General features: G+C 39.8%; 1 protein-coding gene across 2 annotated transcripts in view; it reads right to left on the bottom strand.

The window, feature by feature from the left end:
• Positions 1 to 13,672, bottom strand: part of LOC111609290 (heat shock 70 kDa protein 12A-like) — a 58,639-nt gene extending 44,967 nt beyond the window's left edge. For both annotated transcript variants that reach the window (XM_023336663.1, XM_023336664.1), the window contains exons 1-2: positions 13,520 to 13,672; positions 10,700 to 11,044 (exon numbers count right to left, since the gene is read on the bottom strand). In XM_023336663.1, the coding sequence (XP_023192431.1) occupies positions 10,700 to 11,044; positions 13,520 to 13,556 (382 nt within the window). In that variant the 5' untranslated portion in view covers positions 13,557 to 13,672. The remainder of the gene's footprint in view (positions 1 to 10,699; positions 11,045 to 13,519) is intronic.
• Positions 13,673 to 21,791: the final 8,119 nt, after the last annotated feature.

Below are 21,791 nucleotides of genomic sequence, written 5' to 3'. Positions count from 1 at the left end.
CTCACCAGTCCGTCACGGCCTGGAAACAGTTCTTCAATTCTCCCCAGCTTCCAGCTCTGCCTCGGAGTCTTGTCCTCTCCAATGAGCACTATGTCTCCCACCTGCAGCTTGGACGGCGTCGGGGTGTCGCAACGATGCGCTGATCTTAAGTCCAACAAGTATTCCTTCCTCCATCGATTCCAGAAGTTGGTCATGAGTCTTTGCCTGTACCGCCATCTCCGGGTCATCTCTTCCTTGGTTGCTGTTGGCTGCTTGGTATCAGCTGGGAATGCTCTTGGAGGCAAACTAGTGAGTCTTTGACCCACTAAGAAGTGAGCAGGTGTCAGAGGCTGTGGCTCATCCACCTCATTGTGCATGTATGTCAGAGGTCTAGAATTTATTATAGCCTCTGCTTCAGTAAGGGTCGTCCACATTTCTTCAAAATTTAGTTTTGCTCTGCCGAGTACCTTTCGTAGAATTACTTTTACTGACCTGACGAGTCTCTCCCAGAATCCTCCCCACCAGGATGCTCGTTCAGCAATGAATCTCCAGGTGATGCCCTTCTCAGAGAAGAAGTTTCGCAGCTGTGGGTCTTTAATGCTCTCCCAGAGCTTCTTTAAATCCTGTTCAGCTCTCTTGAATGTCATGGCATTATCTGAGTAGACCACTTTACACAAACCTCTTCTTGAGATGAATCTTTTTAGAGCCAGCAGAAAGTTTTTTGTGGACAGATCTGAAACCAGCTCCAAGTGCACTGCTCTAGTTACAGCACAGGTAAACAGTGCAACATATGATTTTCTCATGGAACCTTGTTCCTTTACATAGAGCGGCCCAGCAAAGTCCACACCTGTGACATTGAATGGTGGAGATTCTGTTATTCTATTTTTTGGCAGTGGTGCAGTAGTCTGTTGTCCTGCCTTGGCGTTGAATTTCTTACAAAATGTGCATCTTGAGACAACCTTCTTGACTACCTGGCGTGCTCTCACAATCCAATATCTTTCTCTAGTTTGCACTAAGGTGTCTCGTATACCGGCATGCATCATTTTCTCATGTTGACACTGCACCAACATTTCTGTGTATCTGTGATGACCAGGCAAAATCCATGGGTGTCTTTCTCTGTATGAAAGTTCAGATTGTTGCAGCCTACCTCCAACAGAAAGCAGCTCATCTTCATCTAGAAATGGTTTCAGTTCTCGAATTTTAGAGTCAGTGTTGAGGCATTTATCTTGCTTTAGAATATCAATTTCTGACTTGAAACACTGAATCTGAGTCACTTTTATCCAGTGTTTTTCTGCCTTTTCCAACTCTTCTGTTGTCAGCTCACCACTGATTTTTTCTCTGGAGCGGGCATTTCTGATAAATCTCCTTATCCAGGCTGTCACTCTGAACACTCTTCTTAGTTTGCTGTATTTTTCCAGATCTAACATTGGTTTTAAGTACTCTGCATCTTGATTGACCAGGTGTACTGCAACCTGGTGTTTGGATCTCATTTCAGATCTCATCTCATCTTCCCGAACAGGTTCCTGGATGTTTTCTGACTGATCAGGTAACGTAAGTCTGCAAGGTCCATGCCACCACAATGTGCTTTGGATCAGCTCTTGGACAGACAACCCTCGAGTGGGAAGATCTGCTGGATTGATTTTCCCTTGGCAATGAAACCATGCCTGTGGATTAGTTAGAGACTGGATTTCTGTAACTCTGTTGGAAACAAACTGCTTCCACCTGCCAGCAGAGCCTCGAATCCAATGCAGGACTATCATAGAGTCTGTCCATAAAGTTAGCTGGGTTTGGTCTAGTTGAAGAGCTTTAATGATTGTGTTCCCAAACCTGGCAGCTATTACGGCTCCCATTAGCTCCAGCCGTGGCAGTGTCATCCTTTTAAGTGGAGCCACTCTGGATTTGGATGCCACCAGACTCATTTTCATTTCCCCTTCCTTAGTTTTTCCTTGTAGATAGGCGACTGCACTGTAGGCTCGTTCACTTGAGTCACAAAACACATGTAACTTTACATCCTGACTGTTCAGTTGTTGCATGTCCATTTTGTGCCATCGTGGGATTGTCAACCGGTGCAGTTGAGGGAGCTCTGAACACCACTGCTGCCACTTCTTGGACAAATCAGGTGGCAGTTCTTCATCCCACTTTATTCCTCTCTCCCACATTTCTTGAAACAGACACTTAATTCTGATGGTGAAAGGGGTCAAGAAGCCTAACGGGTCAAAAATGCGAGCAGACGATTGCAGGACGCTTCTCTTTGTGTTCCTTTTCTCCTTTAGAATGTCCAGCAATCCTCTGAGGTCAAACACAAAATCATCTGTTACTGGTCTCCACACTAAGCCCAGGACCTTTAACACTGATCCACATGTCTCTGGTTGTGTAGTGCAATCCATAGAACTTCCTTGCCACATTTCTTTGAGCTCAGCCGAGTTCGTTATCCATTTACATAGATCCATTCCTGCAGCAGACATAATGTTCTTGGTTGTGGTAGTCACTCTGAAGGCCTCTTCCAGCTTACTGGAACTTGAAATGAAGTCATCTACATAGAGAGATGAGTTGATGGTTTCTACCACTTCTGGTTGTTCTGACTGGTATTGTCTCAGATGTTTTCTTATAGTAGCTGCTAGTAAGAATGGGCTTGATGAAGCTCCAAACACCACTCTTGTCATTCTGAGCACCAGCAAATGTTCATCTGTGTCATCAGTGGGTGGTCCTGAGAACCACAGAAATCTCACTGCATCACGGTCTCTCTCTGATAACGATATTTGCAGAAATGCCTTTTTAATGTCTGCCATGTAGGCAATAGGATGCAGCCTGAACTTGAGCAGAACATTCATCAGGTCTGGGTTTAAATTAGGGCCTGTTATAAGACAATCATTCAGGGATGGGCTTCCCTCCTCATGAGAAGAAGCATCAAACACAACCCTTATCTTAGTTGTTGCCTTATCTTCTCTTATCACTGCATGATGAGGTAGATAGTATGTCACCTTCTTTGCAGCAATTTCCTCTCTTGGCACCTCCTCAGCCATTCCTTCTTTTAGATAGTTCTCCACTACTTCGTGGTATCTGCTGTACAGGACAACATCTTTCTTTAATTTTCTTTTCAAACTCATCAGTCTTTGTTTTGCAATGCGGTAGTTGTCTTGGAGGGCTGGTTGAGGTTGTCGCCATGGCAACTCCACTTGGTAACGTCCATCTTTAAAGGTGGAAGTTTCCTCAAACCGTTGCAACACTTCCAGATCTTCGGGGCTCTCTGGCTTCTCGCTTGTGATTCCCAGGGACTCGAGCTCCCAGAATGCATGGAGCTGTTTGTCAATCTGGATGTCTTCCTTGAGTTGAATGTGCATGCATGTTGTCTCTGACAAACTGGACATTGCCACTGGGCCTTGGACTGCCCAACCAAAGGCACTCTCAAGAGCCACCAAACTCTTAGTTAGTCTCTCTATACGGCCTGTTACTATTTGCCAGTAATAATCAGAGCCGATTAGCACAGAAAGTTCAGGTTTATCTTCTCCAGGGAAATCTGCAAGTTGGAGACCTCGCCTTTCCATCTCATTGCGCACATGTTCGCCTGGAACCTTCATCACTGCTGCACAAACCTTTCGTGTCACTACTGCTTCTATTTCAATGCTCTGTCCTGTATCCCACACATTTTCCAAGCATAGCTTCACTGTGTTGCGTTCAACTGGGGTGGGAGCTGAAGAACCAAATGTATGAAGCATAAGCGTCCCTTGCTTTGTGACAGGTAGCTGCAGTGCTCTGACAACATTCTCGTGTACAAAACTACCTTGACTTCCTCCATCTAATAGGCAACGCACCATCTTCCTGCTGGTAGGTCCAACCGCCCATGCCTTAGCAGTTTGTAGCAGCACAGTGTTTTCACTATTAGGCTTGGTTTCCTCAACTTGGGGGATTACAGAGGAAATAACAGTTTCCATATTGGTAGAGACTGTAGGGGGTGGGGTCTCATTTTTATCACAAAGAGCTATGTGATGCCTGCCGCCACATCTGGCACATGACCCACTCTTAGATCTGCAGAACCTTGCAATGTGTTTCTGTCCTAAACACACAAAGCACCTGCCAAGCTTCTTCAGTTTCTCTTTTCGTGCTGACACCCCATGTTCTGGACAGTTTTCGACCTTATGTTCAGCGCTATCACAGAAGAAGCAGGTTTGAGTCTTTTGATTAGCAGTATGGAGTGCAGCTGCTGATGTCATGCTTGGTTTCTTTTGCCTTTTGTCAGTGAATCCATATGATTTGCTGCATAATCTGGGACCAGGCAGGGTTTCCTTTTCATTATATGATCTCATCATTTGCAAGGCTCTCTCTCTACTCTGAACTTCTTTCTGTAGAAACTCCAGCACCTGATGCACCTTCCACTCATCCTGATCTCCCCTCTGACGGCTGTACTCAAGAGCCAGTTCCTCTGGCATCATCTGGAGCAGTATTGGGCATAACATGCCTCCATATGTGTCTGACACTACTCCCAGTGACTCCAAGCTTCTAATTTGAACTTCGCATTCATCATACAACTGTCTCATAGCACTCACATCAGAGGATTTCTTTACAGGAGTCAAATTCAGGAGCTTTGACATGTGAGCATTTATTATTAAGTCCTTTCTTCCAAATCTGCCTTTTAGTATTTTAACTGCAGCGTCATAGTTGCTGTCTGTCAGAGTGAGCCCTGCTACAGCCTTTGCAGCTGTGCCTGTGAGGTAAGTCTTCATGTATGTAAACTTTTCTCGCTTACAAAGAGCTTCGTTACTGTGAATAGCCGTCTCGTATTGGCTCCAAAATTCTTGCCATAAGCTAACATCTCCGTTGAATTTGTCAATTATTAGCTTAGGCAGCCTCACGGTAGCATTACTGTGCTGTGTGGAGTTTGCGTTGTTCTCACTCACTCGCGCCTGTCGGGGCTCTGTACTCACAGTTTCTAACGTCTTTATCACTCGATTTGCACGTTCGTTCGTACTGATGATTCGGTCGTTATACTCCTCTGCGAGTTCTGTCTCCGCCTCCACTTCGTCTAGCGGAGTGTGCTCCTCAATGGCGCGGTTCAGCTCATTTAAACTGTCCCCCTTTGCCATTAGCACAGCCAACATTTCCCGCACTCGTCCGACGTCCGGGTCGTCCTTTAATAATTCACTATCAATCTGGTTCAGTAGTCGTGTAGTAGAACTCCGTATTGTCCGTCGCTTTCTTCTTGTTCTTTCAATACGCTGTTCTCCACCGTCCTGTCGCTCCATACCGCTTCCATCTTCGTCAGCCATGTCTCCTGCTTCCCGGGTTTCGGCACCAAAATGTTGTATATTCGACTGATTGAAAAACGAAAAGGAGTCGGATGGATTGTTCAGATGAACTTTAGTGAATAAAAAAGGGATGAACGAGTCGTACAGAGTTTAGTCATTCAGCTAACAGCTCTTTTCTCGGAAAACCCAACGGTCCTCAGCTCACTTCCTCCTCTAGCCCCAAGTTCTTCTTCTACTAGCTCAAAAGCATCATGGGATATAGAGTTCATTCATTTAAGGGTCCACAATAGTCAGTTTTGAACCAGATACTAACTATCAAATGCTAACTAGATTTATGAAACAACTATATTAAATTATAATATCCCAAATAATAAGTCTTAAGCAAATCCTGCTTAAACCCAAAACAAATTCTCAACATCCTCCCCCCCCGATAAACAACAGTTTATCTAAATTTCCAAAGGATATAGCAGTTGGATTGGTCTCCGCCATACAGTCCCAGCTGTCGTTCGGACAGCACACGATCTCACCAGTCCGTCACGGCCTGGAAACAGTTCTTCAATTCTCCCCAGCTTCCAGCTCTGCCTCGGAGTCTTGTCCTCTCCAATGAGCACTATGTCTCCCACCTGCAGCTTGGACGGCGTCGGGGTGTCGCAACGATGCGCTGATCTTAAGTCCAACAAGTATTCCTTCCTCCATCGATTCCAGAAGTTGGTCATGAGTCTTTGCCTGTACCGCCATCTCCGGGTCATCTCTTCCTTGGTTGCTGTTGGCTGCTTGGTATCAGCTGGGAATGCTCTTGGAGGCAAACTAGTGAGTCTTTGACCCACTAAGAAGTGAGCAGGTGTCAGAGGCTGTGGCTCATCCACCTCATTGTGCATGTATGTCAGAGGTCTAGAATTTATTATAGCCTCTGCTTCAGTAAGGGTCGTCCACATTTCTTCAAAATTTAGTTTTGCTCTGCCGAGTACCTTTCGTAGAATTACTTTTACTGACCTGACGAGTCTCTCCCAGAATCCTCCCCACCAGGATGCTCGTTCAGCAATGAATCTCCAGGTGATGCCCTTCTCAGAGAAGAAGTTTCGCAGCTGTGGGTCTTTAATGCTCTCCCAGAGCTTCTTTAAATCCTGTTCAGCTCTCTTGAATGTCATGGCATTATCTGAGTAGACCACTTTACACAAACCTCTTCTTGAGATGAATCTTTTTAGAGCCAGCAGAAAGTTTTTTGTGGACAGATCTGAAACCAGCTCCAAGTGCACTGCTCTAGTTACAGCACAGGTAAACAGTGCAACATATGATTTTCTCATGGAACCTTGTTCCTTTACATAGAGCGGCCCAGCAAAGTCCACACCTGTGACATTGAATGGTGGAGATTCTGTTATTCTATTTTTTGGCAGTGGTGCAGTAGTCTGTTGTCCTGCCTTGGCGTTGAATTTCTTACAAAATGTGCATCTTGAGACAACCTTCTTGACTACCTGGCGTGCTCTCACAATCCAATATCTTTCTCTAGTTTGCACTAAGGTGTCTCGTATACCGGCATGCATCATTTTCTCATGTTGACACTGCACCAACATTTCTGTGTATCTGTGATGACCAGGCAAAATCCATGGGTGTCTTTCTCTGTATGAAAGTTCAGATTGTTGCAGCCTACCTCCAACAGAAAGCAGCTCATCTTCATCTAGAAATGGTTTCAGTTCTCGAATTTTAGAGTCAGTGTTGAGGCATTTATCTTGCTTTAGAATATCAATTTCTGACTTGAAACACTGAATCTGAGTCACTTTTATCCAGTGTTTTTCTGCCTTTTCCAACTCTTCTGTTGTCAGCTCACCACTGATTTTTTCTCTGGAGCGGGCATTTCTGATAAATCTCCTTATCCAGGCTGTCACTCTGAACACTCTTCTTAGTTTGCTGTATTTTTCCAGATCTAACATTGGTTTTAAGTACTCTGCATCTTGATTGACCAGGTGTACTGCAACCTGGTGTTTGGATCTCATTTCAGATCTCATCTCATCTTCCCGAACAGGTTCCTGGATGTTTTCTGACTGATCAGGTAACGTAAGTCTGCAAGGTCCATGCCACCACAATGTGCTTTGGATCAGCTCTTGGACAGACAACCCTCGAGTGGGAAGATCTGCTGGATTGATTTTCCCTTGGCAATGAAACCATGCCTGTGGATTAGTTAGAGACTGGATTTCTGTAACTCTGTTGGAAACAAACTGCTTCCACCTGCCAGCAGAGCCTCGAATCCAATGCAGGACTATCATAGAGTCTGTCCATAAAGTTAGCTGGGTTTGGTCTAGTTGAAGAGCTTTAATGATTGTGTTCCCAAACCTGGCAGCTATTACGGCTCCCATTAGCTCCAGCCGTGGCAGTGTCATCCTTTTAAGTGGAGCCACTCTGGATTTGGATGCCACCAGACTCATTTTCATTTCCCCTTCCTTAGTTTTTCCTTGTAGATAGGCGACTGCACTGTAGGCTCGTTCACTTGAGTCACAAAACACATGTAACTTTACATCCTGACTGTTCAGTTGTTGCATGTCCATTTTGTGCCATCGTGGGATTGTCAACCGGTGCAGTTGAGGGAGCTCTGAACACCACTGCTGCCACTTCTTGGACAAATCAGGTGGCAGTTCTTCATCCCACTTTATTCCTCTCTCCCACATTTCTTGAAACAGACACTTAATTCTGATGGTGAAAGGGGTCAAGAAGCCTAACGGGTCAAAAATGCGAGCAGACGATTGCAGGACGCTTCTCTTTGTGTTCCTTTTCTCCTTTAGAATGTCCAGCAATCCTCTGAGGTCAAACACAAAATCATCTGTTACTGGTCTCCACACTAAGCCCAGGACCTTTAACACTGATCCACATGTCTCTGGTTGTGTAGTGCAATCCATAGAACTTCCTTGCCACATTTCTTTGAGCTCAGCCGAGTTCGTTATCCATTTACATAGATCCATTCCTGCAGCAGACATAATGTTCTTGGTTGTGGTAGTCACTCTGAAGGCCTCTTCCAGCTTACTGGAACTTGAAATGAAGTCATCTACATAGAGAGATGAGTTGATGGTTTCTACCACTTCTGGTTGTTCTGACTGGTATTGTCTCAGATGTTTTCTTATAGTAGCTGCTAGTAAGAATGGGCTTGATGAAGCTCCAAACACCACTCTTGTCATTCTGAGCACCAGCAAATGTTCATCTGTGTCATCAGTGGGTGGTCCACTTTGAGCTCACGTCATGGCAAATAAATGGTCGTTTACATGCAGTATCACTAGCGGCGCCCTCTAGTGGCCCTCCCCTAACAGACTGAGAATGACTGCTTCAGACTAACCCTGCTAGTCAACAACCATCAGTGTTGTATAAAGTACTGAAATCTCAGAGTCAAGTAAAAGTATAGGTACCTCTCCAAAATATGACTCCAAAAGTCCAAGTCACTGACTGAAATGTTACTTGAGTTAAAGTCTTAAAGTATCTGAAACTTCTTGTACTTAAGTATGGAAATTACTGTAAAAATGGATGTACTCAAGTAATGTAATGAAAAGTACAAGTAAAAAGTAAAACAAGGCAAATGCAGTTTGAATGACATTTTTTATATTTTGGTAAACTTGTCAAATACACTTAAAATAATGTACAACAACCAAGTGCAGGCAAAATTAAACCTGCTAATAAATTGTTCCAGTTTTAAAGAGTAGCACATTGTTAATGGTTTTGAACTTGCATGCCTTTCCTATTTAGTCTAAATTGCTATCGCTATGGCTTCCGTCCCCCCTTGAACAGAGGAGTCTAGGTAGCCTGCTACAGTCAACATTAGGCCTAAGCTAAATACACCACGTGTGGAACTGAAACAATGCCAAACAAAGTTCATTTATACAGGTAACGTTATGCTCAAGATTTCTCAATAGTGCCTAGTGACCAAGCTATAGTTACTGAAACAGGAGGATTATAACCATTTCATAAGACGTTACCTTGATGTGTTTCTTCAAGTTGGACGGGGAGTTTTTGTAAGATAGAATTTCCACATCTTTGGGCAGGAATAACATGCACTGCATGCGGTACGACGAATCTTTAACACCCACGAAAGAGTATATTGTGTTTAAATAAGGCCATGGGCTCTCATCACCAGCTGGTGGTTCAACTGGAGCCACCAGCAGTCGTTGTGGTCTCCGTCTCCTCCTCCATGTGGCTGCTGCTGATTGCGAGACTTGCTTTGTGTTTAATGGGAGAAGCGAAGCAGGTGTATCCTATTGGTGGTGATGAACAAGCCCAGGCTAGTAGGCTACCGACTTTGTTCGGTAGCCTACTTGCTACTTGCTAATCAGTAGGTGGGATCAAAACACTTTGTTTCTCTCTCTCGCTTTTTTGTAACGAGTAACTAAACCACACATTGAAAATGTATCGGAGTAAAAGTACGCAATTAAGTTCGGAAATATAGTGAAGTAAAAGTGAAAGTCATCAAAAATGTTCATACTCCAGGAAAGTATGAAGTACTCCAAAATATACTTAAGTAAAGTAGTGAAGTGTTTTTACTTCGTTACTATACAACATTGACAACCATATTATTTGTTTTGATTAAACTATTACTTTTTTCCCTTCCAGTCAGTACATTTGGTACAATTCTTCAGTATGGGGATTACACACTTTGCCAACCTGAAGAAGTGATTTCAATACGCTGGTCAAGGCCACTGAGACTGAACAGCACAGAGGCTCTGCTGCCCTAAGCTGGATGTTGAACAGCTCTATAATCTAATCTATAAAATCTTTTTACACTTAGCCTAGCTAAACTAACAGGTACCTTGGATAGGATTGGGCTCCCTGTCTACAGTGTTGCTTTTGGGTTTTTTCCCCAACATGGTAAAAACCAGGATTTCTCTCTATTTTTATTCCACCTTGTTCATGTTCTGCTCAAAATGAGTCTGAAGTCAGGAACTTGATATCATAGATTAGCCTGCTTTCTTTGTTTTGTATCACAACTAGAACCTAATTGGACTGTAAATAATTGTGATTTACATCAGTTATCTTTACTGCTGATGTCTTCATGTAATAAGTTTCCTTGTCGTCCACCAGTGGAATCTCATACATTTCAGGCAAAATAAGTTGAGTCCACAAGTAAGGAAGTGATAAGATATTTAACTAATAGATGATGAAAACTGACAGCTGTAGGAATTAGTTTTTCTGCCAACTACAGAATGATTATAAGGACATGATATCTGTCATTGAATAATTATTGAACACAGAAAAAAATCTATAGAAAAATAAAACATTTTAGGAGACAAAAGTCAGTTTGATGACTCTCCTTTATCACTGTTCTGTAAAACATATTTTTTACTTGGATATGTTTCTCATTTCATGAAAATTATTTACCAAAACTTTGACCATAAATCAGCTCAATGGTTGCTGAGTGACCATATTTAACCAAGATTATTTATTAGACATTACAAAACAGGAAACAAACAGGTTTCAATAATTGGGAGTTGTGAAAGGTAGCTGACCTTTGACATCCAGCTGAACACCAGACAGAGCTGTTTCCTCTTGATTCTCAGTCATGCTGCAGATGTAGATGCCGCTGTCTAAAAGTTGAGGCTTTCTCAGAGTGAGGCTGAAGTCACCAGAGTCCAGAGCATCAGGCATCATTGAAGTTCTTCCTCTGAAAACCTGATTTTGTCCATGTAGGTCGTCAGCTTCTCGCTGTTGATGGACATTATTGGGATTGAGATCAAAGCGGCTCCATTTCACTGTAACAATCTCTTCTAATCTCTTGCTGATGTGGCAGGGCAGAACGACAGACGGTTCTCCCTCCTGAACCTCCACTGTCACAGCCAAAGAATCCTGAGAGGCTGGGAAGATAAATAAAGGACATGTTTTAAATTAGCTTGTTAAAATAAATACATTTAAACCAAAGACATGTAGTCTATTGAATATTTAATTTACTATTGACCAAATTGTGTCCCAGTTCTTTGTTTTCTAAACAATTTTTTAGTGTTATGAAGACAAAAAACCCAGAAAATGATCACTTTCACAATTTCAACACATCAAGTTAAATTATTTACAATAATCCTGCATTTCTTCATATATCAATAATTTTATGTATAGATGAGGATGGAAGACTCAGAGAGGACAGAATCATCTAACAACATGTAGATCCATCCATCCATCCATCCATCCATCTTCTTCCGCTTATCCGGGGTCGGGTCGCGGGGGTAGCAGCTTCAGAAGGGAGGCCCAGACTTCCCTCTCCCTGGCCACTTCTTCTAGCTCTTCCGGGGGAATCCCTAGGCGTTCCCAGGCCAGCCGAGAGACAAAGTCCCTCCAGCGTGTCCTGGGTCTTCCCCGGGGCCTCCTCCCGGTGGGACGTGCCCGGAACACCTCAGCAGGGAGGCGTCCAGGAGGCATCCTGACCAGATGCCCAGCCTCAACTGGCTCCTCTCGATGTGAAGCAGCAGCGGCTCTACTCTGAGTCCCTCCCGGATGACTGAGCTTCTCACCCTATCTCTAAGGGAGAGCCCAGCCACCCTACGGAGAAAACCCATTTCGGCCGCTTGTATCCGCGATCTCGTTCTTTCGGTCATGACCCAAAGCTCATGACCATAGATGAGGGTTTGAACGTAGATCGACTGGTAAATCGAGAGCTTCGCTTTTTGGCTCAGCTCTCTCTACCATGTCTCCAACATGTAGATCTTTGAAATGAAACTTTTCGTCAACTATAATTTCCCTCCACTTCACTGAAGCAGTTTATTAACAGCTTCAGGTCTGGATGTCATTTCCAAATATTCCGTCTAATAATGCATAAAACTCTTTGTACATTTATAAGTCAATAAGAAGATTTTAAAATATATTCTGGGGTTATAAGTTCAAACCTATGAGCTCCTGTTAAGCGCTGAGCTTTAACAATCTGAACAAGCTGCAGGCATGAAAGAGACATTTTTTCAATCTTTTAACACCTGAAAAATTCAACCTCAGCCACTTTTACATGTAATTCAGATGCATATCCAATTATTTTCAAAGTATCTGACATCCAAACGGTCATGTTGCATTTTATATGACTTTTATGTCATTGACGCGAGACATGCATTATTATTATGTAGCAGAAAAAGCAAGAATGTAAACATCAGATGAAAATTATGCTTATTATTTTATAATTATGCAAGAAGATTGTGACACTGAAGCGAATTACATCAGAATCAAACCCCTCCGGGCTCTGACTACAGTTCCCTACAGATATTGCAGTTGATGCTCCACAAAATGTCTTTACTATTAGTTATACATTATGTTTATTAGCTTCCCTTTGTCATGATCTTGAGACGATACTGTCAGCTCTCTTTACTGAATAAACTTTAACACTGAGCCTTAAATGGCTCCATCCATTATTACTTCCATAGACTTTCTTCTTCTGTACAATCGGGTCGCTTTGGGAATGTAAACCATTTACACCAAAGTCTCATTGCAGTTGGGTTTAAATAGTCGAATGAATGGCCAAGCAAAAAATAAAAAATAAAAATCTGAATTGAGAACCAAAACCTGCTGGGTGAAAGTAGCCATAAAGTGCATTATAATAATTACATCAGGTTGTAATTAAGGCACAAACTATTTTCTCAAGGTCAGATCTAGTTACAACTGCTTAAGTTTAGCCTCAGCAGGAAGAATGGAAGAAATATCAATCCATGTCTAGAGCAGATAAATCTGGTAATCATCTGCTTAACAACAAAATATGAGAGGAAACAATCTAACACTGCTCCTGTAATCCTAATCCAGTGTTGTAATCATAATAAAAGGAAACTGTGACCACAGCTAGCCTGCACTGCTGTATCTACTAATGAGGGGAAAGAAAAACACCAAAAAAGATACATTTGTGTCTCTCTGAGGTAGAATTATCCATTAAACAGTTTCCTGTTTTTACTGTGAACGGCTACTTTCAGCTCACTGGGAGGCAGTGCATAATCTATTGTGTGTAATTGACCGTACCAGAACTTGTTACAGTAAAGGTTTAAATTTTATTTTGACACTATTTGTTCTTAAGCTTCTGCAAGGACATGATGCTGCAGTGATGCCATATGTCTCTGGATAATGTAGTTACTGTAAAGAAACTCTTTATTTCCCATATATTTTATACTGATTCTGCAAATGATTTGACAATAAACTTGAAATAATCACAATTTTTTATGACTAAGAGCAATATTTTATATATTTTAAAACATTGCCGAGGGCTTAATTGTACCTAGTAATTATTTTACTGGCAGCGAATAAGGGGAAAAAATAAATAAATAAAGATCGACTGAATAAACCTGAGCTTTGAGAGAGAAAAAGTATCTTACCACAAAGGAGGAACAAAAACACAGCAAAAAGCTCCATCTTCCTCGATATAAAATCACCAAGTCTTTGCTAAATGATTTCTTTATAACTTTCCAAAATAGTTTCTCTGGACAAACTGAAAGCAAACTGAAAACTCACTCTGCTGTTGATCAAAGATCTCCCAGTAAAACCAGTTTTACAGGTTGGATCATAACAACTGGTGGAATGTAAGCAAACCAAGTCTGGACAAGAATGACAGATTAAATGATGGTGAGATCAAGTAGAGAAAATATATATGTAACACATGTTGATGCTGTATAGATTTACTTATTTGAACTGAATTAAAGAGAATTTCTTTTAGGTGCATTTTGCTTCCAGCTATACATTTCTTCCTAAGTGGGATGATGGACAAAGATATTTGCAAAACCATTTTTGCCGTGGTTTGGTCTCAAGTCACTGCTGTAGTTTAGAGTGAAATCTCATGTAGCAAATATACCAGTTAAATTTAAACTATACAATAATCATCCACCTGACAGTAATGGGAATTAGTCTACCTGCCAAAAATAAAGGATGAGTGAATTTTAAACAAAAATTAATTATGATCCACTCTTTTAACTGATAAAATTATATGTAATAAGTGAAGGCTTGTAGGAGGACAAGATGTTATTGAAAGGTAATAATAATAAAATCAAAGAAACTTATAACGATGACATGGGGGCGACTGTGGCTCTTTGGTAGAGTAGTCGTCTTGCGATCGGAAGGTTGTAGGTTTGATTCCAGCTTCCTCCTGCCACATGTCGATGTGCCTCTGGGCAAGGCACTTAACCCCAAATTGCCTACCGGTGTATAAATGTGTGCGTGCTTGTGAGTGCGACTGGGTGAATGTGACTCTAGTGTAAAGCGCTTTGAGTGGTCAAAAATGACTGGAAAAGCGCTATATAAGTTCAGTCCATTTACCATTTTACCATAAGAACAGGACATGTAACTGAGACGACCACAATGGAAGAAACCAGAAAAATGAAAACCAAGGAGTTAAAATACTGAGAGAAAAGTAAAAAGCTAAAGAAAAGAGAGTCTAACCAGAATCTACAGAGAACAGAAGACAAGAAATAAGTAAAACTAAATTAATTAAACTATATGGTAAGGCATTATAGACCAATAATAATGAACAAACCATAAATGATCAGAATAGAAACAAACAAATATAATATTTCTTGGACATTGAAAAACATTAAATCCACTGAATATGAAACAATATCATGTTTCCTAAAGTCATACAGGGTGAATGTTAACAGATAAATCAGTTAAAGTTTAGGAGATCAGTTTGATGACTGTCGTTTCTATAAAACACATTTTTCCCCTCAGGTGAGTTTCTGGTTTGATTCACAGTGAGTTCTCTGGAAATGAAAGTAAAAAAATGCGAGAAACCGGATCAGCAGGTCCAACACACCCACACACACTGATGTTTATCAAACCCTGACCTGAGATAAACTCTGCAGGATCTCACTGAAACAGTCTTCAAACATTATTTATTAGATGTGATCAAACAGGAAAGAAAGTTTCTAGACTACAATTTGTTTAAACCAAGGAAATAAAAAACTCATTTTGTTGACTGGGTGATTTTGTTGCTCTGATGCCTGGCTGTGGAAAATACAGACACTGTACATCACCAGAGTTCAGGTAATTATTGTTAATTAGAAGCATTTTTACAGATGATTTATGCTCTAAAAATCAGCTCTGATTAATAAAATTTTACTTATACCTTTTCTCTGATATTTAAAGATTCTCACTGCAGAAATGGGTTGATCCTGTTTTTAACTCAGTGTGTCCTTGGGGAGAGCAGTGGGAGGATCAATGTGAAAACAATAAGATATTTTCACACTGCAACTGTCAATTTGCTGGTATTTATTCTTCAAAACACGAGGAAAAGTTAACACATGAAATTCTGCTGAATAATTTTTAAAAAGTATTTATTTTATATATTTAACATCAAATGTGACTCAAAAAATGAAGATTTAATGAAAAAGTAAAATTTTTGTCTCTTGTTTCAGAAAGTGACACTAATATAGATTCATCAAACAGAATGAAATATTTCAGATCAAAAATGAAATTATATTTAAATGATCATGGAGCCATGAAGAATATCAGCCTGTGGTTCTGCTAACATGTTCAGGAAGTCCAGGTTGCTTTGACAACGACCTTCAGGTCAAATACATTTTTGGTTCTGGTGCCTCATCTTCCTGTTGAAAGCAAAGTAATGAACATACTTTATAGAAACCTGATATTTCTGCTTAAAACATTTTTAAGCAGAAAAAAAATATTTTTTCTGTAATATCTTGTAATATTCAATCTTTATAGAATAGAAAATAAATTATTGACAAACTTAGAAACACCAGCAGTGACAGGAAAATCAAAACATGCAAATTAACACAAACTTAGAATAACATTCTGTACAGTAAGAACAAATTCACAGCATAAGAAACACAACTTGAAATAATTCATGAAATTATTAAACCAAAAAAATGTTTGAATTGTGGTAAACTCATTGTTGTGGCCATTTATGCTAAAGTTTTGTAGTTTATAATATCTACCAATTTCGTTTTGTTCTTTGGGTAGTTGGAATATATTTAAGTTAATTTAGAATCAAAATTTGTAATTAATTTTAATATTTGGAATTGTTTAGATTACGTTGTTAATTGTTTGACCCTCCCACCAATTTGAGTAATTAAGAACACACTAGGTGCTTGGTGGATTGTTTGGTAAATGTCTGGTGTGGACAGACAATTCGAAAGTGCGTACAAATCCAAACCACCTGTTACCACCCACAGCCTTTATTGGAATTTTTGGCTTTTTTGGAATGAAAGGCTGCGACACTCATATTGTTCCTATATTCTAGATCAATGATTAGTGAAAGTTAATCAAACTAGAACTAATTATCATTATTCAGCCTGAAACACCAACCAGGTCTCTTTTCCTGCCAATAAGGCTTTATGCTCTGACATTATGAATCAACACAAAAACTGAATAAAATCCTCAGTGCAGTTACTGACTGCACAACACAGGATGAAAGCAAATGTGTTTTTATTGTTATTGTAAAGAAGCTTAGTAGGTTATGACTTCAGTAATTTGAGCCAGATTTCACAAACAGCTCCTACATCAGCGTCAAACTATTAAATGTGTGCATCGTGTTTGATTTTTTTAATGGTAATCTAATTTTATTTCTTTAAAATAAAAAAATAAACAGATTTGAGTCATAAAATAAATGAAGGAAAGAAAAGATGGGTGCTGTGGATAAGATTTCTGTTACATTGTGCACCTAGAGAAAAGTAAGTTAAGATGCGAAAGAAACTGCAGTCCCTGCTTGCTGCCACCAGAGGTCGCTCTCAAACCGAACATTACACAAAATTCTTTGACAATCAGATGTTGTGACACCAGGGTCCGTTAAAAAAACTGTGCAGAAATTCATCCATCCATTTTTTATTCAGGTTTCACAAAATTTAATGTCTGGACTGAACTTAAAAGACATGTGAAGAATGAGAAACTTGATAAGGAGAAAATATTCTTGTCATTAATAATAAATCAGCTCTCAATTGAAATAAATAAAAGCAAACAAAATCATGATTCTGTGGGTCAATATTTTCTGTAAAATCAGACCTTTTTGACATTTTTATGAGTTTGGTGTATTTCTGCATGGAGTTTGCATGTTCTGTCCGTGCATGCGTAGGTTCTCTCCGGGTACTCCAGCTTCCTCCCACAGTCCAAAAATATAAGTTTCAGGTTAATTGGTCTCTCTAAATTCTCCCTAAGTCTCAGTGTGTGTGTATGTATGGTTGTTTGTCCTGTCTGTCTCTGTGTTGCCCTGCGACAGACTGGCAACCTGTCCAGGGTGACCCTGCCTCTCACCCAGAATGTTAGGTGGAGATAGGCACCAGCACCTCCTGACCCCACTAGGGACAAAGGTGTAAGAAAATGGATGGATGGATGGATCTCAAACTAATTTTGAGCAGTTAAAATTAATTTCAACTGCTCAAACTGCTCTAGAAAATGTAAATCTAGAAATGTAGATTTACATTATTCTAGATGTACTGTAAATTTACATTTATATTTATAATAGAGTATTTAACACTAACACTCCCTGAATGTACCATACTCTCCATCCAACTTTAAAGTCACTTTCTACTTTGTAGACACTTTTTAAAAAATATCCATTTTATGAAGTGAATTCTTGAGAAACTTACAAACAAGTCAGTGACATAAGGAGAATAATTTGGTTCAAGTGATTTTATGCACAGTTTCACACACTAATCACTTTCATCTTTAATTTTTTTGTGAATTAAAACTGTTATTTTTCTCAAATAGATTCTTCTCATAATCCTTGACATCAATTAACTTAAAGTTCAACATCTGATCTGCCTTCCTAACTTTCTCCAAAATTGACTAAAAGAACTCCCACTGTGAGCCATTTAGGATTGTTGCTTAGAAACTTGATAAGAAAGCCAAGATGGTGGGGTTGTTTATGTTGCACAATAACCGAGGAACCCATAAAAATGTGTAGCACCACCAGATTGTGTTATCAAAAAGTAGTAAACCTATAGCAAATAGGACAATGGTCAACTGGTTGAACTGGACTTGATTAAAACCCAACCCCCCATTATGTTAACCTTAAACACAACGTTTAAGGTTAACATAATGTTTAAGGTTATGTCAAAGTATGTCAACTGGATTTCCAAAGTGTTTGAAAGTTGTCTTTCTGATGTGCTGATAATTGTACACAAAATGTAATAAGGGACAGAAAACCCAAGTGTGGTTATCAACGCAGATGCAAAAGTCAGACAAAATGTGACATGGCATATGAAAGTGGCCTTGGACCTACTTAAAAGTAATTTGTGAGATATAGTATTTTATATAAAAACAGACTCAGACTCAGGTTAAAACACTGACAAAGTGTAGTTTCACACTGTAGCCAAAGGTTGCCCAAGTCTAAGTATTATGCTCCTGTGTGGAGAAGGACCCAAATCTAGGAAAGAGGACAGTACAATATCTTTGTAGTAAAATATATATTCAAAAAAGTGAAAATGTAAACAGCAGGAGAATGAAATTAGAATATGAACAACCAACATGTATGTGATGGCCAAATCCATGGCCACACTCTGATGTCGGTAACTCTTTTTATGCACAGTTTATTTTTTCATACAAACACAACACTTTAGTTTCAATAAAAACATTTATTAGTTGATTTGAATGCATTTGTTCTATTTGTTAGCGCGCACATTTAGTTAACATATGTATTTATATCAACTTAAAATTAATTTTGTTTGCTTAAGATTAATTCTGTTTGTTTTTCCCACCGGTACTTACCTGCCTTGGAGTTACCAGACAGAGGATGGGGGCCAGGGCTCAGCAGGCTTACATGCTGATTGGACTGAACCACTAGTTCCTGCTGGCAGGGGGAATTTGTAGTTTCTTTCTTTAGATAAGTTTTGTATTTAAGTAAATATTACTATTTAAAGTTTAATATTTTTGATTTTCAGTTTTGGGTCTTTAGTTTAGCCAAACTTAGCTGTACTGTTATTTGTTTTGTGTTTTTTGTAATGGTATTCTGTTTAGTTACCCCTATTGTGTCTTAATTGGTCTGATCAGCCAGTATATAAACCCCTGTGTGTCATTTCTTTGTTAGGTCAGTTATGTTTGTTTGTGCAGCCAGTTTGTTTACATTTTTTGCCTGAGTTCAGTTTTGTTTCTTTGACCTCTTTTATGAGCTCAGTTTATCTTTTGTTATTTATAATCTTTGGGTTAAAATAAAAAACCCTATTTTCTAATATGTCCTGTGACTCCTCCTGTTTTTAACTCGGTCCATCACAATGTACAATCAGAATCAATTAAGAACTGGCATGGCAAGAAAAGATCTGACAAGAGACAGACTGAACTAGAAGGCATGAATGATTGGATGAGCTGGGAGTTTACAGAAAATGACTCAACCAAAGCTATGTGTACACATAGAAAAGAGATCTCAGTATAATTTAGGATTACAACAACCAATAGATTATGTTTCTGCTGAAACGCTTCATTAATTTAAAAAAAGAAGATTTTTTTATAACTAGTAGTTCCAGAACAACAAAAGATATTTTAATCTCTCTAAGTTCAAATTTATCACAGCTGTATTTTATAGGAATTTTCTTCTGTTCAATTTAAATGCAACCAAATATTATATGGTATACCAAAATGTAAACTGCACTGCAAATTTTTGTTTATTTTGTGTTATTTATGTAACTCAGCAAAGATTTTCCAAAGGGAAGAGGGAAAAAAAATTTAAAAAATGTTTAGAGTCAAAGGGCACTGGTATTTTATGTAGGACCATTTGGTGATTCCCATTGATAACATTGTATTTACTGTCTGTGTCTACAACAGTTCAGCTTTTTAAAAAATTATTTATTCATTTCAAAACTTTCATTTCAAAACCCTATTTTTGCATAGAATGTTCTCTACATGTTTTACTTGTTATATTTCAATGGCATCATTTTGTTAGTTCATTGCAGAACTAAAATGATTACAGCTTCCCTTCACAGTTTCTCAATCTATGGCTCATGGATCCCTAGAGAATCTTTAATATTGGTCCTTCTGTTCAGGACTCCATTAACAGGGGCACAAAACTCTATTGAAGCCATTCTTTTCTCGCTAAAGAATTTCTGAATATGAACAGGGTTAGTAGCAAGCAGTCTTTGTTGCAGTGGAAGTGTGTGTGTGTGTGTTATAGCTGTGTGCGTGTGTGTAATTTATCTTAAATGTCTCTTTTCGCTCCTCCCCCCCTCCTCTTGTCGGTGTCGCTGCAGCAAAATCCACCCCCGTCTCTCTCCTCTGGCTTCCTGTCAGTCCAACTGGTTCTGGCGTTGGATCTTTGGGTTGTCCAGATCATCCCTCAGTCAATGTTCATGTTGTCCACAGATGAAACAAACGTCAAACAGTTCAGAGTTTTCTTCTCTCACAGCTCTGAAGCATGTTTATCTTTTCTTTCTCTACCCTGATACTGGACAGCAGACCAGCGGAGGTTGTTAAAGCTCAGTCGCACACAGTTTCAGTCTGAATGTCCAACAGGAGACTGACAGTCGTCCCCTAAATGTAAATGTTCCATCAGTTCTCTGGTGAAAACAGTCAGGATCAGCAGACACTTCAGTGTCTGGAGGTGATAGAGGTCTTCTTTGTCTTCTTGATGTTCTTGATTCTCTGGATCCTCTCGGTCACTTTCATCAGCTGGTTTTGTAGGACGGACATCATCTGGTCCATTGGAGGACAGGTTTGAGGAGTTGAGGTCAGAGGTCAGATGCACTGCAGTGAGGCTCAGACAGATGGAAAGAGAAAAAGCAAATAGAAATCAATTAGGGCTTGTTTTGTTGTTTTTCTTGTTTTTCTATACATATGTATTTATGAATCTTAGTTTAACCTTTTGCATGATTGTCAGGTCTAAATACCTAATTAAACAAAACACAGGAAGACAAGAGAGTTAGATTCTTTGTTTCTCGCGAGGAGAGCAGACAGAGATGTGCTTCCAGTTACAAATCTCCAACCGCTCTGGAAAACACATCTCCCGCTCCTCTATTTTATTGATTTCAGGAAACCCTGCCACACGGGGTGCTGCAACCCTATGGGGTGGGGTCAAAGCATTCATCATATGGTCGCAGCGCTAAATGATTCACTAGTCTAGACACACGTTATCTATACTCTAATCTTTCTTGCTCCAGGCCCGGTGTGGAACAAGACACATTGCATAGCTTCAAAGCAACGGCTTTGTATCACAAAGAAGCACAGAGCAGAGTTTATTGTCAGGCCTGTAAAACTCTGCTGGGAGCAATTAACACCTCCGTCTTGTAGGAAGTCCTGCAGGACAACAGCTGCTGAGAGTAGCTGTCACCCCTATTTCCCAGGGAAGTCTCAGGATAGAATCAAAGTTATTTAACACACAGAAACATTATCTAAAATGTAACTACAAGGCTACATGATACAACAAATATTTGATAATTACTAATAATACAATTTATCCAACAATGATCATGTAGTTTTAGTCATTAAATATCCATCCTATATTATGGCTCCAGTTTGTGGAACGGTTTGTCAGAGAAACCTGAGGGCTAATTGTTTAGACAGCTCTTTGAGCTGCTTTTAGTAGGAAAGGGTCCTTATAAATAAAATTGATTAGTTGATTGATTCTTTTAAGAAATGAAATCATTTGTTAATTTATCCACAAAAGATTTATGTTCAGCATTTTCATTCTTTATTCATTTTCCTCTGCTTCTAATTCAC

The sequence above is a fragment of the Xiphophorus maculatus genome, chromosome 7 (genome assembly GCF_002775205.1).
Source record: "Xiphophorus maculatus strain JP 163 A chromosome 7, X_maculatus-5.0-male, whole genome shotgun sequence".
NCBI classification, from domain to species: domain Eukaryota; kingdom Metazoa; phylum Chordata; class Actinopteri; order Cyprinodontiformes; family Poeciliidae; genus Xiphophorus; species Xiphophorus maculatus.
The sequence above is the reverse complement of the archived record's forward strand: the minus strand, read 5'-3'. Positions and strand labels throughout refer to the sequence as shown.